The 18045-nt window shown below is 36.4% G+C and overlaps 1 protein-coding gene across 4 annotated transcripts in view; it reads right to left on the minus strand.

Moving 5' to 3' along the window:
* The window catches only part of LOC579173, a 45475-nt gene that overhangs the window by 16223 nt on the left and 11207 nt on the right, over positions 1 to 18045 (minus strand). The window contains exon 1 of one of the 4 annotated variants that reach the window (XM_011666177.2): positions 16572 to 17458. The exons of 1 other annotated variant lie outside the window; for it this stretch is intronic. In XM_011666177.2, coding sequence (XP_011664479.2) covers positions 16572 to 16698 — 127 coding nt within the window. In that variant the 5' untranslated portion in view covers positions 16699 to 17458. Of the gene's footprint in view, positions 1 to 67; positions 207 to 5529; positions 5936 to 16571; positions 17459 to 18045 lie in introns of those variants that run through there. 2 more of the 4 variants (XM_003723435.3, XM_003723436.3) reach the window with 2 other exon arrangements.

The raw sequence follows: 18045 nt of genomic DNA on the forward strand, positions 1-18045 counted from the left end.
ATTGATCCGTGAATATCTTTCCAGTAGATTCCAGAACAAATACGCAAACATAAATCCAAAGTATCACCTTTATTCTTCCTAGGGTAAGCCAGAGCTAAGCTATCCATCCTTCCTCCGTGACTGGATTCCAATGGCTAGCAACTCCCGTTCTATTGCTATATGCAGACGACAAAGTAAAGATCCAAGACCCTACACTCACAGCTGCATTACCACAAAAGAGTCACACTAGAAACTGCGCTACTGAATGTGAGGACACCCAAGCGTTGCTCCTTGCATTCTGATTGAGGATAATTCATGTTGTAGGCCAACCGGATCATGACTCAGGTCCCTTATTTTTCATCACTCCTTGTATATCACGTACCAATTTCAGGCAAAAGAAACTGAGATAAATGTTGACCAGAATATATACTGTTTACGTCACCGGTTCCCCGGTGACGTCACTGGGTCCGTTATGGGACAGTCGCCTTTTAGATGGCTCTCATGAGCCAAGGGAAATGCTTGGCACAGTTTCCCGGCGACGAGCGGGACAAATAGAAAGACACCTACGTCAGACCTGCGCACAGCCGAGCGAAACACCCTTGAAATAGACTCCGCAAGATGGACCTCATTACATTTTTGCTATATTTCCATGGCAATGAGAGATAGTGATGATTACAATACTAGCAACTATTCAACAATAGGGCGACATGATAAACACAAAATATTTCGAATGAACTGTTGGAACCTAGATATTAACATAATGTATAGTATAATGTTCGGAGCTGTTTGAAAGAAAAGTGGCATCACCGATTCAAAGAAATTCAGATTTTCTACTGTCCCATCCCATAAATATCAGAATTCACAGCATTGTAAAATTCTCAAAATACCTTACTTGCATAAAGATGAAAAAACGTTTGATATTCCTAAATAATATTTGTAAACGACTTTTAAAGCAGTTAGGAAAGTTTGATTCCAATTTACTTCATAAACTATAGGTTACAGTGTTTAAATACAATGACACAGAAATCTATGGACATTTCCCCATTTTTATAAACATTTAGCCGACTTCATTACATTGTTATTTCTCAAACTACACTGATGTCTACAGAATAATTCAACTTAGACACATATCATTGCAAAGTGAATTCTACAAATAGTAATTAATTGTCATGCATTTTTACATCAACTCTCTCAGACTAGCTGTTAATATTTTTTAAAAGGCCTTGCTTTTCTTTCGAATAAGCATAGGCTAGTAAGTTGGAATGAAACTCCATTCCTATGAATTCTACTTGTCTACTGAAGGCTTGAACACAAAGTAAAACATATAGAATTTAGTCATCGAAGAAACTAACTTCTTAGGCAAATTTTGTCTAAAATAGATTTTGGATGGGGCAGAACCCTCGACTTGCGGTAGGCGCTCGTTCTGACAGGGACGGCTGACTCTTCATTGAAAACGGAGTGTCTGTTATATCACGAGTCAATGTGTCATTAATGTATCAGTCTATAGTATTGTCTTGTCACCCCGCCTCTTTGTAAATCTTCCTTTTCTTGTCATTGATGATTATGTCATTTTTTATATTGAATTTCCCTTTGCCTTGCGAATTGTTGATAACTTTATTATATCATAGCCACCAACAAAAATATGATGATTTGAAACACCGCACAATCATTGGCAAGTAACACTATGTTCTAAGTTGTATCTTTTATATATAGTTATGTTGTTTCTAAGATGAATACTTTCTTCGTTATTGACTTTAAAATATGTTACATTGTGAATTTATCATTTTTATCTCGTGGTACTATCCAAATTGGCATACACTTTCTAAACCCATTATTAGACAGCATCGATGCTTAGCAACACGTTAAACATAACGTATTCGATCATCTACAGGGTTCCCCTAAATCTGACATTTCCGATAATAAATGGAGGGATTATATTCCCCTCGTCATGTGCATCCGGATCATCTAATTAACCAATAGCTACTACTCCCCAATTTGTTCAAAAGACTTTCTCCTTCACCCGGAAACAGATGTCAGACAATGAGCTATTTTACTCACCAATTCTCTTCTTTGGCAATTGAATTAAGGATCGTGTTGAGGTTACTATGTTTGACTCTTTTCCAGGAAGTTAGACGATGTTTTTTAAAACCCAAAACACGATCTTTTATTAGAAAGTACCAGACGATGATTATTCATCAAATGTATTTTAGGTTTCCTTTGTAAAAAAAAATGTAATTCAGGGGCGGAACCAGAGTTTCGGATGAAAGAGGGCACACTGCCTCAATGTCAAGGTAAATGAAAAGCAAAATAGATCATAATGACAAAGACAGTGAAAAGAAAAAAGGTCATCATAATTTTGGGTGACTATTTACCCCCCAAAATCCCTGACGAGTGTACAAGAAGAAATCAATTTAAAAGAGAAATTACATTTTTATAGTGTGCCTTTGATGTAAGATTTGAGAGGGGCACAGAGACCCTATCAAGGGAAACCCTGTACGTGCGTGTGTCCATGTTAAGAAATGCACGATTGGGTTTGGGGCCGGATATATCCTCCTTAAATCCACCAATGTATCATCAAATAATATCCACATAAAAAATTAATGACAACGTCTTTTTTTTATTACAAGATGGATTGAAATAACCTTTTTCATCCCTCCGATGTTAGGAAGACCTCTGATACAAAGCAATTTAAATCAGAAACTGATAATAACCTTTCAGATTTAATTTCTTATCGATGTTTTTGAAATGGCATGTATTAAAATACCGCTTTCATAAATATCTAATTGTGTGTTCCTGCAAAGATTATGTTATCTAAAGACAGGTGCGAAACATTCATTTTTGAATTAAATTACATATGTGTCAAAATAAAACTCTGGGATTCAGAGCACTAACTGACAGTGTTGAGTAAAATAAAATCCAAACTGTCAAGGTTTAAAAGTTAGGTGGGTCATGTCTGATAATGTTAGCATGGCAACGGATGATGTAATAATGGTAGATGCAATTGCCCCCTGTTTCACCTAGACGTTTCCGGTATCCTCAAACGTTCAAGGCGCTCGGTACGTGGGGACGGAAATAACCCATACAGACGGCTTTAGAGAAAACTAATCCTACAAGTCGTCACCTTCCATTTTTAGATCATACGACAATTCACATGATAAAGGAGGTGCCTGTTTTCAGACTCATCATCAGTCGAATTTCTTCTGTAGCATTGTGTACAATAACTTGGAATTACTTTCAACTTCTCTCAGAAAATACACATCTAAATATGACAAAAACAAGTATTTTGCTTCAATAATGAGATAACAATTATGCAAAACAGGAAAATGATGAATACAATTAGTGACGTCGCTAGTAAGGGGTGCATTGGGTTCCAACACATCCATCTAAAATCTCTGTAGTGCCACTCATCATCATGCAGAATATATTCATGTTTGCGACTTTTTTTTAGCGTTGCCCGTTTGCAAATGTATCGGCACATTTGGTCTGTCACCCCCTCCACTCCTTTTGAACAAAAAATTCAAGAGACCATCCTGAATATAACCTACGTGAAGTTTTATTTTTTGACATAGCAACTAAAGTGAAGAGATAAGGGTGTAAACAAATACCAATGATTAAAGATAAGTTTATTAAATGGGACACTTTCGGTTGATCGGGAGTGTCCCTTTCTTGGTTAGCATGATGATTCTCGGTCACGTTTTCTTAGATGAGGAATAGAGTGACAGTGACCGACAATAACTAATTAGATGCTGACCTACTAATTGGTGAGAAAGATTCACTGAAAAGAATTTCAGTTGATGGACGAGAGGAAACACGTAAAACTTGTACACCATTAATGACGTGATCACAAGTAAATGTTCATTTTGTACCCCCCCCCCTAACAACAAATATATGGCAGCAAAGAACTATCCTGAAATCCAATAAACCACACTGTCCTTTCCCAAATATGGCTTTAGGTAGGGTTACTGGTCTACAATCTATATATAAGGATGTATAAAATATCTACATATTTTTGTAGCAAGGGGAAATGATTTATAGCAATATCTAGATTTGAAGATAATAATACAATATAAGAATACAGTCATTGCATGTTCATCATGTAACTAATCGCATACGGTGTGATGAAAATATAGTTTCTTGTTCTATGTGTTGCACTTCCCAACAAGCAAACATTTTAGATGAAAGTTGACAAGAATTCAAAGAAGACATTATAATCATAATCACATGTCACTCGGGAAACTCCAACTTATTTTACAAATTCATTAATCATTACGCGCAAAGATAATAGTCTACTTTACTTTCTCCATTTTCATTTCATGTGTTCATATTTCTTGAACCTTTTTCTTTATTTTCATTCATCTTACCTCTTGGTTTGTGAGTCACATGCACTTTTTATTGGCCTTTCTCCAGGTAATCTTTCTGTTGTCAAAAACTTAATGTGGGCATCCTTGGATATGCAGTCGTGTCATGTTATTAAATGCTAATTTCAGATAAATCGAATACATACAGTACTTCATAGAGCCATGGACACTATCCATTTATCTGATTATAGTGATACTGATTGGCAAAAAAACTTTCCACTCTACACGTTGCATACAAATATAAAAACCCGCTGTTCGATAAAAAGGCATTTGTTCGTAATGTCCATGATTGGAAAACGTTACCCTCTCATTTATAAATCCTAATTAATATCATTCAGTAATCACTGCTTTACTCAGGAGAATAATGAAAATAGATGCTCCGTGTATATCTTGATTGTTTGCGAGATAGTAACTTGCAGGTTTTTTATAGGACTTATAAAGCACTCAATTGAGAATTGTAATGAATATCTAATCTTTGATAATCAGAACATTTTAAAATTTAGAATTTGGTCTCTTTTAAAGTTCATGTATCTTCAGAAGGTGATCTGAAATATAGAAAACATGTGTTTTCATCCTATTACATTATATTCTATGACGATCATGAATATGGACTATCCTGCGTTTATGAATGAACATTGCTTATAGATTTGATATCAGTTTCGTTTATTTGATATGCTTTGTACATTCCTTAGATATTATAATTATCGCGGAAATGTAATTCAGATGAAATGCTGTAATAGCACCGTATCAATTACATTTGGAACTGGTTATTATCCTTAACAATGAGGAGACAGAAGAGAGGCGTTGGGAGGCCGTTTTCTATGTTTCGTTAAATCCGTTTATGAAAAGAAATCTTATAGGCTCACTCTAAAATGAAATCAGAATGACTTTTCTGTTAACCAACCTCCAAACTTTATTTGTTAGCTTACGAAATATGTTCTTGATCTCGAAAAAGAGCAACCACCCACATTTCACAGTTTGTCTTTTACCCTTTTCATCAACTCCTAGACACACGAACAGATTTCACAGCGGAAGATATAATCAGGCCTACATTCTATATTCACATACTTAGAAATACGACTTTAAACCTTACCTTGCAGAATCGTAAGGTCTACACCCATATCTGCGACCATTGGACATTTCTTATTAAGTATACGACAAAAACAATACAGTTCAAAATTTAAAATTTTACCTTAGGGGCGTAAAGGCCCCGGTGGCAATCCGAATTGAAAACTAACAGAGTCCTGTTCCCAGATGAACCGTCCTCACTGTCACAATCCTTAAAAAGTATCGACAGGGAATATACTAGAATGTCTACTGCAATGATCCTTATGCTGCACCGCCAGAGCAGCTTGCAGACATATCGTGATCCCCTTACTTTATGCCTTACAAAGGAAGGGGGCACAGTAAGGTATTAGAGGGGCCTCTTGCTGTCGTTCGTCGAGGAGATAGAAAAGGGGAATAATTCAGCTTTCCACAGGTCTATGATAAAGCATCCCCTGCCGTTAGGGCAAACGAGAAGCGAATTAGGTTGAGCTCACATCCGCGTATATCGCACCCTACACACCCGTATTGCCCGACAACTGTCTCTTTCCCCCTCACCCACGGGAAAAGAGAGACGGGAAGGGGTATTTTCTGACCTTGGTGACTAGGGCTTCCGCATGATATTGCTAGTCTCTTTCAACAGGCTACATTTCACTGTCTCCAAGGCATCGTAGACAGTGCCATTTTTTAAAAAAAGAAAAAAAGTAAATGTACCCAAAGGCATATTAGAAATGTCGATTCATGACAATTAATTATGAATGCATTTTGATAAGTGGGGTGCAATGCTGTGATTGGAAATACTGTAAAATGTGCACTGTAACCGCAATTACTGGGGAGATGCAAGAACCCCCTCCCCCTCGAATGATTGGTGGCCTAGTTTCCTTTGAAGCGACAAGAAAGATGGCCATTAGCTTAATGCATAACTTCACACTTCACACGAGTACATCAATATATTCGTCTATTCATTAGGTCCGTAATAATTTTCCATGGCGAGTTGTCTCAGGTGGGTATTTGTCCTAGGTAGGAGGGTGATGGTCCGGGTCTACTTGTCTAGGTCTACGTGGCTAACAGTAATCGTCCGACAAGTAATTGTCTGACAATATGAAACTCGGTTCAGGCTGCCTACGTGACAAGGCCCCTACAAGTCTTCGCATTAGGACAGGGATTCCCTTACTATCCGTGTATATATCTCTACGTTTCATTTTAGGCAAACAGATGTAGAAAGATGTACATGAGTGTGCAATCCAATATAGAACATATAAATCGCACTCATGATTTATAACACAAGGTATGTGATAGCTTATTTCATCCATTTTATAAATTTTGATATTCAAGTTGAAAGCAAAGTGAAGAATTTAATATAAACCATTTTTTATTTTTGAAATCGTCTTCCGAATTTGAACACTTAATTTAAACCCAATTCAATTCAATTTAAAGTAACGTTTATATTCTTCTATTTCTATTTCATCATATAGACAAAAGACTAAGTATTAAATGTACACATAATGAAATAACTAATTTAAAGAACATTTTAACAATATAAAAGAAGAAGGCGTTCATCCCAATAAGCATATGATTGTGACGAGTAAAACGATAAGGTATGAATACATAGACAAAAAAGAAGACTAGATGAAGAAAGTGAAGTGGGTAAAAATGGAAAAAAGGCGAAAGAAATTTATAGTAAAGAGGTTGAAAAAGTAGTGCCACAACTAACATGATAGCGTATAAAGGTATTGTGGGAAGATCTAAGAAAAGAGAACAAACTATGATACTCGAAACATAATCTATTAAAGATAGTAAAATTATTTCATATGGGGTTCAGTAGTTATGAATGTCACATTCTAACTGTAAGTGTGACTTGGCAACGAACTAGCACTCTTCAAACCACGAGCATTCCCTTTCATCATTTCCGTTGATAAGATCGGAGCTCTCTCGGCAAAGATCGGCCAATAACTAGTCTTATACATCCAATCACTGTTCTCATTTGTGTCATCATGATAAGTGGTTGCTTGACTGTTTTGTTGTTGTTTTGTTATGACGTCTAGGAAAGAAATCACATGCTTTTACATTAGTAACCGATGGACTTCTGGATTAGTTGCTATTCAAATCATATCTGATGTAAATAGAGATGAGGATTAATGCCTTACAAAGGGCATTCGACTCTGTTTCGAACCCGTGATCTCCAGGTTAACAGATCATTGCTCTACCACTAAGCTATCATGCCTCGGCCACACCCTCACTTTAATGATCCATCACCTTTATTACTCGAAATAGCATAGTCGATTCTTGAGAATTATAGAAGGAATTGATTCCAGGATATTAATACGTAAGAAATACAAACAACATTTTGATTAAGGTATTTGATCACAAACTTCTTAATCTATCTACGAGTTTTAATCAATAAAAAAAAAAGCGCAATCAAGACATTGCAAACATTTTAGAAGAACAGAAACGCGATAGAGGTTTGGAAAAGTGGGGTAAGGAATATCATACGGTATCTGAGAGGCCTCACTTGCCCTTGTACCCTATGCTTTATTTGAACTACTTGCTAGAACACATTTGTTGCTTTGCCTTAATCATTCTTGTATCCACCAAACCCGTTAGATCCATCACGTTGTGTTACAAAATCCACATGATGCTAAAAGTAGAACACGAGGTGACAAATGCACACAGAATTGGCATCTGATCAGGTGGGATGGAGCGTTTAATTTGGGTATTTATAGCGACGTCCCGGCAATTATGATTTCCTCTCTCTGGGAATGATCGAAGAAAGCCCTGGTTTGAGTATTAAGTGAGAAAACTGCAATTCATAGACTGTAACCGTCGGCAACGGTTTCCCCGACGGGTTTATATACTGATCTTTATCACCACAATAGGTTGAACACTACAGCCAAAGTGTTTTTGCAGCAAATTCTAGCACTCAAACAAATGCTTGTCTGGTTTCTTTTGATTAACGATTGTACCAAAATACTCTTGGCTTTACTGAATGTGAAATAATTTATAAGATTGATAAATGATGCACATTAAATTGATAATGCAAGCAAACTTTGTCTTCATCTATATGGATATATTTTAATTTTGCAGGCAGAATATCAACACAGAGAAAAACTCTATTCGAGAAAATGAAAGAATTTACATTTACGTGGATAACTCATTCAACCATAGTCTATACAATTATGTAACGAATCCTATTATGTAAGCACACTTCATTACTTAATAATTCATTCCACCGTTAATCCTAATTTGAAAAAATATAGTTTGAATATGCTCTGGTGATAAAAGCATTGTTTGCGACAAATTTTATTTTCGCAATCTGACAAATTAAATGATGTATACAATAAAACCAGGAACCTTCTAAGAATACTAAGAATACTAAACGTATATGGCTCTCCGATATCTCGAATTGTGTACACTTCTGGAATTTATCTATACCCAAGGGTGTCGATTTGTATCCGTGGTTGGGGGGATGATAGGTGTCAAAATATTTTCGGCAATGGATCAAAGCAATCAAGAGGTAGAAGCGTGTGGCAAGTTGCACCCCTCCCAAGCGGTAGTGAGCACGCGAAGCGCGGTCCCTAGGGGGTTGCGTGCAGGGAGGGGGAGTTCCCCCCGCGAAGCGCGGAAGCTTTGACGTTTCACTAAATTATAAGAGAAAGAAGACGATTTGTTGAACCGTTCTCGACTCTTAATCCTTGTTTGAATCAAGTTCCCCTTCCTCCGCGCGTAGCGCGGAAGCCCTGACGTTTCATTAGATTATTAGAGACAGAAGACGATTCGATGTACCATTCTCAACTCTTAATCCTTGTCTGAATTCATTTTCGCCCATTCCTGCGCGAAGCGCGGAAGCTTTCACATTAGAGAAAGAAGACGATTTGTTGTATCGTGTCCTTCATGAATTCAGTTTCTCCCCTACCGCGCAAAGCGCGGAAGCTTTGACGTTTCACTAAATTATAAGAGAAAGAAGACGATTCGTTGGACCATTCTCGACTCTTAATCATTGTTTGAATCAAGTTCCCCTTCCTCCGCGCGTAGCGCGGAAGCTCTGACGTTTCATCAGATTATTAAAGAAAGAAGACGATTCGATGTACCATTCTCGACTCTTAATCCTAAATGTTTGAATCAAATTCCCTTTTCCCCGCGCGTAGCGGGGAAGCTCTGATGTTTCATTAGATGATTAAAGAAAGAAGACGATCCTATGTACCATTCTCGACTCTTAATCCTTGTCTTAATTCATTTTCGCCCATTCCTGCGCGAACCGCGGAAGCTTTCACATTAGTGAAAGAAGACGATTTGTTGTATCGTGTCCTTCACGAACTCAGTTCCCCCCCCCCCCCTACCGCGCGAAGCGCGGAAGCTTTAACGTTTCAATAAATTATTACTCTTAATCCTTGTCTGTATTCATTTTCGCCCATTCCGCGCTTAGCGCGGAAGCTTTCACGTTTCATTAAATTATTCGTAAAAGAAGACGCTTCGTTGTATCGTGTACTCTGACGTTTCATTTGATTATTACGCTTAATCCAAGTCTGAATTCAGTTGCCCCTTACAGCTTTGCCCTTTTCACTGAATTATTAGAGAAAGGAGACGATTCGTTGTACTGTCTCTATATTAATCCTTGTCTGAATTCAGTTTCCCCACTGAAAATAATTGTGTTACAAATAAGTTGTGACATAATAATCTTTCTCCAAAAATAAAAAATCTTTTATGAAATATCAGGAAATAAAATGAGTGAAAAAAACAAAAATAAAGATACAATGACGTGAATTTTAAAAAGGGTGAACGGAAACAACATAACAATTACAGAACTATTTTATAAGTCATACTAATGTCCGAAAATCTTTCTCCTTGTCTCCGATCTCATCACGAAATCGTCACAGAGTTCATCTATGTTTACACTGTCCAGGATTGTCTGATGTGCATTGCAGATTGCTATTTTTGCGCTTCGCGCTTAATATTAAGCTCGTTGCTTTTTGACGTTGCGTCTTTGCATTTCGCGCTCTGCATTTCTATGATGCTGTTGATTGAACACATTGAATAAATTCATCAATTCCTGATGAAGCCGTATGAGCGAGAATTCAATTTATTCTTGCCTCATATACGGTTGTCTTATTTACTTCGTATATATGTATGTATTATGAAAATGAGATAGCAAAATGTGTATATTGATGGTCATCTTGCGAGTAATAACCATTAACTACTCTCATCGGGCTCTCATCCTTAATTTTTCTCTTCATTTTTTTTCTTTTTTTGATGGTGAATTATTGGGGGGGGATGATTGTACAGGCCATCCCCCCCCCCCCACCTGAGATATTGGGGGGGGGGGGGGGATATATCCCCCCATCCCCCCCGGGATCGACACCCATGTCTATACCCTACAGTTATCGTAGACTCAAATAATTTACGTTTTGCATAATGTGACGGTGCCTTTTATACTTATATTAAAGATTCGCAAAAGCTTCATACTGCGAAAACGGCTCGAGTAAACGTCTTATGAAAAATCGTTGTGAGGAAAGAAAAAATAGAATTTAAGTTACCTATTATTACGTCCTGTTATTTGGCATCAGGATATCCTGCGGTGTTCTCGATTGTAGCTCCACCATCACTCTTTTTTATTATCAGAAAGTAACTTTAATAGGAAAGAATACATTTTTTTTGAGAGAGAGTAAATAAAAGGGGCCATATCGCACCCTTTTTCCTACGGTAAATGACAGTTCCAGGGGCCCGTACAAGGAGAGGACTGAAATAAACCCTGACTCACTGGCGGGGTAATATTGCGGACAAATACCCTTGGAACATCAGTTTTTCTGTGTGATGCCATTTCCTGTGTGGGCTAAAAATAATGGACTGGAAAACTTTAACGAAAGACGAGGGACGCTTAATAAAGCTTAAAGCATATACTAACAAAGCGAAGATAATGAAGCCCCAGTTATTTTGACCTCGATGAATCAGAATTAGATTGAAATAACTGATTTGATATTTTGACATTTAAAGAACCAGTATTTGTTAACGACTTTAACGGTGAGTAGACGATAAGCTGTAATTAGTTTGAACATAATTTTTTTGCAATTTAACAGTACTAATTTTCCTGATCTCAATATTACGCATCTTAATTCTTTTTATTTGAAACTTTATTACTCTTTCTAATCATAATTTTCAAAATCGTTAAAATGTACATAATGATTTTTATTATATTATTCAATTCAAAACTCTATACCCAATTTATGTTTAAAAGCAGAAATTATATGATATTCATTATTGTACACAGAAATATTTAAAAATCGTGAAAACAAAGTATATTAAAAAAGAATAACTTAAATAAAACCAAGTAGGTCACTCATAGTCAGGTACAAACAGAATTTAACGAAATTAAAAGAAAAGGAAAAGGAAAAGGGTTTGCGCGCAAAAAGCCAAATTATTATAATGGCTTCCGTTCTCTGAAAGATACTTATTATAAAGGCCTCGTGAGAGTTATTATACATATTCTACAAGCCATGGTTAATATTGAATCAAGTTCTGGTTATATTTTACCACCATTCGGACATCGTATTATTCACTTTGGCATACTCAAAGTCTTTGGTTGGTTCCACTGCAAGTGCACTCATATTTTCAAACGTTCCTTAAGATTCCATATATAGAGGGAAAAGTTACTAATTCAGATGGACTATGTACAAAGTAATCAGAAAATGGATTGTTTGACTGAAAAGGCGATAGAGGTAAGAAATTAACAAGCTTGTTATTGAATCAATCAGTAGATACAGAAATTGCCATAACACATTTCAAGGAGCTACACAACCACGTAGCAAGAGAATGATTTTGTTTCCTTCGTCCGTTGAAAGATGGCGCTGTTGCAAGTCCTTGCCCTGCCAGAGGAAATGCTACTCGGCTCATAACTATAACTGTATACATACAAATGTTATATTTTCATTTGCAACGGGAAATAGTCATACAACGATACTTTCTCTACAAAACAATAAACATTGATATGAAAATCCCTGAACATTACCACAGTAAGTTCTTTTTCTCTCTTCTCTCTCTCTCTCTCTCCATATAATATTCACGAAGCTCACAATGGTTTACAGTGAAGGCTTAAAAGAGATTGATGATAACACAATGGACTGGCTTTCAAGCAGCCTTATCCGTATGGCTGATCTTGACAGAAGTTGGCAACCACACAAATGAACGTTCATTATTAAAGCCAAAGGGAGGTAAAATACGAAAAAAAAATAAGGCAACTACGAACGTAATCGGTGATTACAATTAAAGGCAAACTGTCCTACTTGTAGCTACTTGCTCCCTCTATATAGAAAACTTCCCCAATCGGTGCCTGTTGGTCCCCCATGATCCTCTTTTTCTTATGTTAAATGAGAGCTGAGTTAATGAGATAGCCACCTGTCACAGTGACCTCGCTGGCTCGCTGTGCGGTCTAATCCCTTCTGGCTGAAGTAGTAAAGCCTCCCTTTAAGAAATGTAATTTTGATATACAAATAAGTAGGCCTACTCCCCCCCCCCCCCCCAAAAAAAAAAAAAAAAAAAAACGAATGACATTTATATAGCCCAATATCAAGACAAAACAGCGTAAGCCCTTTCAATTCTTACACTCATATCAATACAAGACTCATATTAGCCTGATTAGATTTCTAATCTATGGAGTTTCTTAAAGGTTAACATTAGGTATACCCGATGAAACGTTGTATCACTTTTCCTGAGAAAAGGTGAAAACATAATTTTGAACAAAGTTGGTTCCATTATTTTATAATTTTTAGAGTTTGTTTTGTATTATTTTGTATTTGTTTTTATAATCTTTCAAAAAGACTTAGACCAAAAAAGAAAAGAAAAAAAAAGGCAGGTATTTACATACGTCATTGTATCTGATATTTATCCTGGCATCCCAAACACTTTTTAAAGCGACTTCGTAAAAACCAATATAACGTTATATAGTACCTTTCAAACTGGAAGGAATCCCACATATGAAAAGTTCAGTCGCAATTATAGGTTTTACAAAATCAATGAATACATTTCAATATATAATACAAAACTCACACTTTAAAGATGATGAAGAAGATAGCATAAATGATGTCCCGTCAACGTGTAGATTCACTCTATCTATCACTCTTGCATTTTCCCCTTGTTAATCAATGCAATACATATTTTGTACGTCTAATGAAATGCATATATGAAGTTTCTATTAATTCCTCACTTTTACACACCGTTTTTCGATGGCTATCTGATTGGTGTTTACCACGAATGACGTCACTCACCACATAGATATCACGAAAATGACAGATATTCAGAAATTGGACCAATTTGTGGTTTTTCTTAATGTTCTAGTCAGAAATAATTTGATATATTGGCTCGGACTTTGAATGACTAGTAATGCGAGTGTGTGAATTAAATAATACCATTTGTAATCTGCATAGTGATAATACAGGTGTGTTTTAATTTCTTTTCTTGGCAAATAAAGAAACCTTGGTTAGATCATGACCTTTACATCTTCTTCAAATACTTCTTTATTTTTATGATAATTAAATATTAATGACACAAAATATGAATAGAAATTTATGCACTCAGTATATTCGTAAAGTCTCATTGATATCTTTGTAATATGATAAATGTATAGAAATCGTTAAAGAAATTACCTATAGAAACTTGGCGGACGATAATTCTTAATTCGAGGTATTATACTTTGAATCATAAAAATAAGTGCAGTTCTTAATTTGTTTACATACAAAAATTGCTTGGAAATGAGCTAATGACTCATATGCTTCCCGAAATCGAGGAGTCTTGAGTAAAGTTCGCTGAATTACACTATATACGACGACCTGTAATTTTAGTTGGGAAGGCTGCTTGTATTTCAATCTATTTTTAAACCTTGAATTCGACATTCCCTCCTGCGTTACATTTCCTGCACTTTGGTTCACGCCAGATTCCTACAGCCGAATTTATTATATATTCACTGGATACCTATTAAATGGCGTATCGATAGCCAACACCTGATACCTTGAATGAAATTTTATGTCCCGAATTTAGAAGTTATCTTATTTCAGACTATTTTAGGAAGCACTTATTGCTACTTAATCATTTCAGCATTTAGTTGAGGAGAAATGAAGCCTTCTATAGATTGAGAGGTCACTAATGTGGGTCAATAAATCTCTTGTCCCCCCTACATATACAAATTTTGATTTCCACCAGATCAAAAGAAGATACATTATGAAGTACATGTAATACCAGTAATTCATATTTTTAACGTACTGTATATGATAGGAATCTTTCAGGTATCTTTCAGGCAGGGGAAATGCTTTAAAAGATTGTCGTAAAAGAAGGTGTATACATGTACGAAAATACAGACCTACTCCCTGATACGACCATTCAACGAAATTTCCTTAATTAGATAAAAATGCAATTAATTTTCGTACAAATTAAAGTTTACGAAAACCAAGCATTATTCGATAAGTGCTTTACTAATTTAGTTGCTAATTTACTCTGCAAATCATAAACAATGCTATGGAATCATACAAATCTTGGCACTTTTCTTCATAACTTAAAATTGGCAGCTTTGATTTGTTTTCATATTATCGCTTTCGATGAGCCAATCTCTGTATAAGACTTAGTTGTAGGAATTAAAGTAATCCAATTTAATTGGCAATTAATGTACTAACTTTATGGAACTGAATTGATCTTTAAAGAATTCCCCTATTAATTTGTTAGTATGTAAAGCCTCTTACATAGTTATGTATGTCTACCATGTACAGTATATTTGTGTATGTGATATTGATGTATATATTGCTACTTAATCATGGAAGAAGGAATGTACTTTTTAAAATCCTCGGCAAGAAATATGTGATACTGTCGCATGCGAGCGGAAGTATCTCCACAGAATCCTGAACTTTATCAGAGTCATCTAAATTAGTCACCACGGCAACGGAAAGAGGCAACGCGATACCCGGTCCATTTGTGTATTATTGTTTTGTATAGCACCTTGAGAAAGTAATATGATAAGTGCGCTTTATGTATTTAATATTATTATTGTTATTATTATTATTATTGATCAGAAACTGATTACAACCGTAAAACTATGAGTACCCACTGCTTTCTCACAACCAATTGGTTAGAGAAGGGGTTCCCTGTTATGAAAGGTCATGAAAAACAGTGATATCTTTGAAACCAGCTGTGAAATCGTTGTAATGGAACGGAATTTCAATAAACCAAATATGGCTACACATAGACAATGATTGACTCAGAGGTGCCTTGGAATAATATTTATAATCATTGTCAAGCTCTTAAAAGCTATTTCAAGCATTGGTCAAGGCCATGGATGAAAATGAATGAATGACGAAAATGTGTTCTTGTCCGTCTGAATAGTCTTTGGCAAAAAAGATATTCCTTCATATTTCAATTAAAGGCAAAGGGGAACTTGTTATAGACATAAAAATACACGACATAGTCTATTTTCATTTTAAATACACTATTTCATTAGAAGAGTCCCTTTGTTTTGTAAATTTCAGATTTTTCAAAATTAATTACCCCTATCTGTGAAATGAATTGAGTTGAAATTGCTTGGGTAACCACGGGTTGCGGGTTGGATTACACATCATACTTCCACATTTCAAATAATACAAATCAAGTAAGAGATAATAGTTTTTGTTATTATTTAATTCAGGTAACACTAAACTCAAAAATCTGTTACTATTGTTTTTGCTTAAAATAATAGTGTCCTTTCTAGACATAAATCGAGTAGCCAGTACTAATGTGTGAGATGCCGACAACGTAAAGAGACTACCTAATACAAAAGGTATGTTTATACTTACATACCCCCCAAAACCTACCTAAGATAAACTACACAGCTTACACGATAATTACTAGGACCATCCTGGCTTCACTGTACAACAATAACCAGGATGGCCGTACTTTACTTGCTGTATAAGACAGCAAATTACGTAATGCGTTTGACCGGAAATAGAATGCATTCTCTTTGTTATGCTCGCAAAGGTCAAACAAATATGATGCCAAAACATAGAGCAACAATTAAAGGGGCAGTGCTTCTGCGATTAATAATGGACTTTAAGTAATACAGAATAAGGTTTATTTGATGCTAGAATGTATGTTCCGTTCGAAATAACTTGATAAAACTTTACTAACAAACAAAAATAGATTTGTTATTGTATGAGAGTGCGGAAGAAGACTTTGTATACTCACATGCACTGCATTCTCTTCCCTGACATATACTGTTACACCATCCTCTAGTGGCCAAGCGATCCGCAATGTCTTTGGCGGCTCTTAACTCTTCTTTTGCCTTTTGAGTATAGACATACCGTTCGGCCATGTTATGTTGGATAAGAATATATGTAAAAGACTATGCATCGGCATATACACAAGTCACAGTGTTGAAAACATGGGAAGAAGAGGCACAGGAATATGACAAATGAACTATTCCCTTTCTTACACAGTACCCCTGTCTTAATGGAGGATTAATCATGGAGGAATAACTGCTGTGCAGCCTCCTGCTTCTAGCTAGCTAGCTTGCTATTAAAAAACCTATCTGTCACTTGAATACACAAGGCTTGCTTCCGGTGAATGTCTGCATTAAAACTCGGGTCCAGTCTGGATTTCGAGAAAAAACATGGCAGAACAAATGTGGTAAATGAGCTGTAGACTCGCGAAATAGACGCATCAATCAATGTTTGAAAGGATGCTGATACACGAGAAATAATCTCCTGGTGATATACCCAAGGGAAATTGGTTCTATGATGTGCTCCGCAGTGCCTGGAGATGATCCCTGCACTTCGGATCTTTTCTCACTGCTCCGAGAATCTCACTTTAAGTGAAATTGGGGTGACAACATAAATTCACAACCTTCACCAAGCCAACATCATCTCCCAGAGGCTAACCGGTAGCTTCAGGGTACCTCCGTGGACAGGAAATGCAATGATAAAAACCCTCCTTGATATTCCAGCTCTTGAATATTTAATGCTTGAACACATCAGACATGTTTGGGTGAGAAGCATTTGAAGTGTGCCAGCATATTGATTGCAGGTAGCACCATAAACGAAAACACGACTTCTATCTTAATTCAGAGCGAATACTTCCGGCTACTTTGACCTAGTTTTATCCGACGGGGGAAGAAGCACTATGTCCACATTTGGTCATCGCTAATATTGATAACTGTGCATCGCTTCTGATACAGCCATTCAAATTATATAGATAGATATTCCCTGATATTCACTGGCCTTAGTGCAGTTTGTATGGAAACCCGTCAACGAAGAGCTACTGAAACGGGTGAGGGAATAGCGCAGGTTTTGCCAACTCGTTTAATCTTTTAAGCCCACACAAGTCCATATTCCAAGCCAGTTTATGGATCAATGTGTTCCCACACGCGCAAATCACAGCACAAGGACAGTGTTTTCATACAAAATTGAAGCATGCCTTTATGTTAATGGCACAGAGAGGGAAATTATTATATTGTCAAAGTAACAAAATAGAACAGACCTAAAGTATGGCCTCATGATGGCTATCTGAAAAAAGTGACATTAGAACAGATGATGTCCTTTGCCAAATTCTACTGTAACAGTACCTTTCCTAAAACAATGACTATTCAGTATCAATGAATCATTAAACACGGGCCTAGGTCATCATGCTGGGGCTTGTAATAACACAGGCAGTGACGTCTGAT

The sequence above is a fragment of the Strongylocentrotus purpuratus genome, unplaced genomic scaffold (assembly GCF_000002235.5).
Source record: "Strongylocentrotus purpuratus isolate Spur 01 unplaced genomic scaffold, Spur_5.0 spur5_scaffold_7, whole genome shotgun sequence".
In the NCBI taxonomy this organism is placed as follows: Eukaryota; Metazoa; Echinodermata; class Echinoidea; order Camarodonta; family Strongylocentrotidae; genus Strongylocentrotus; species Strongylocentrotus purpuratus.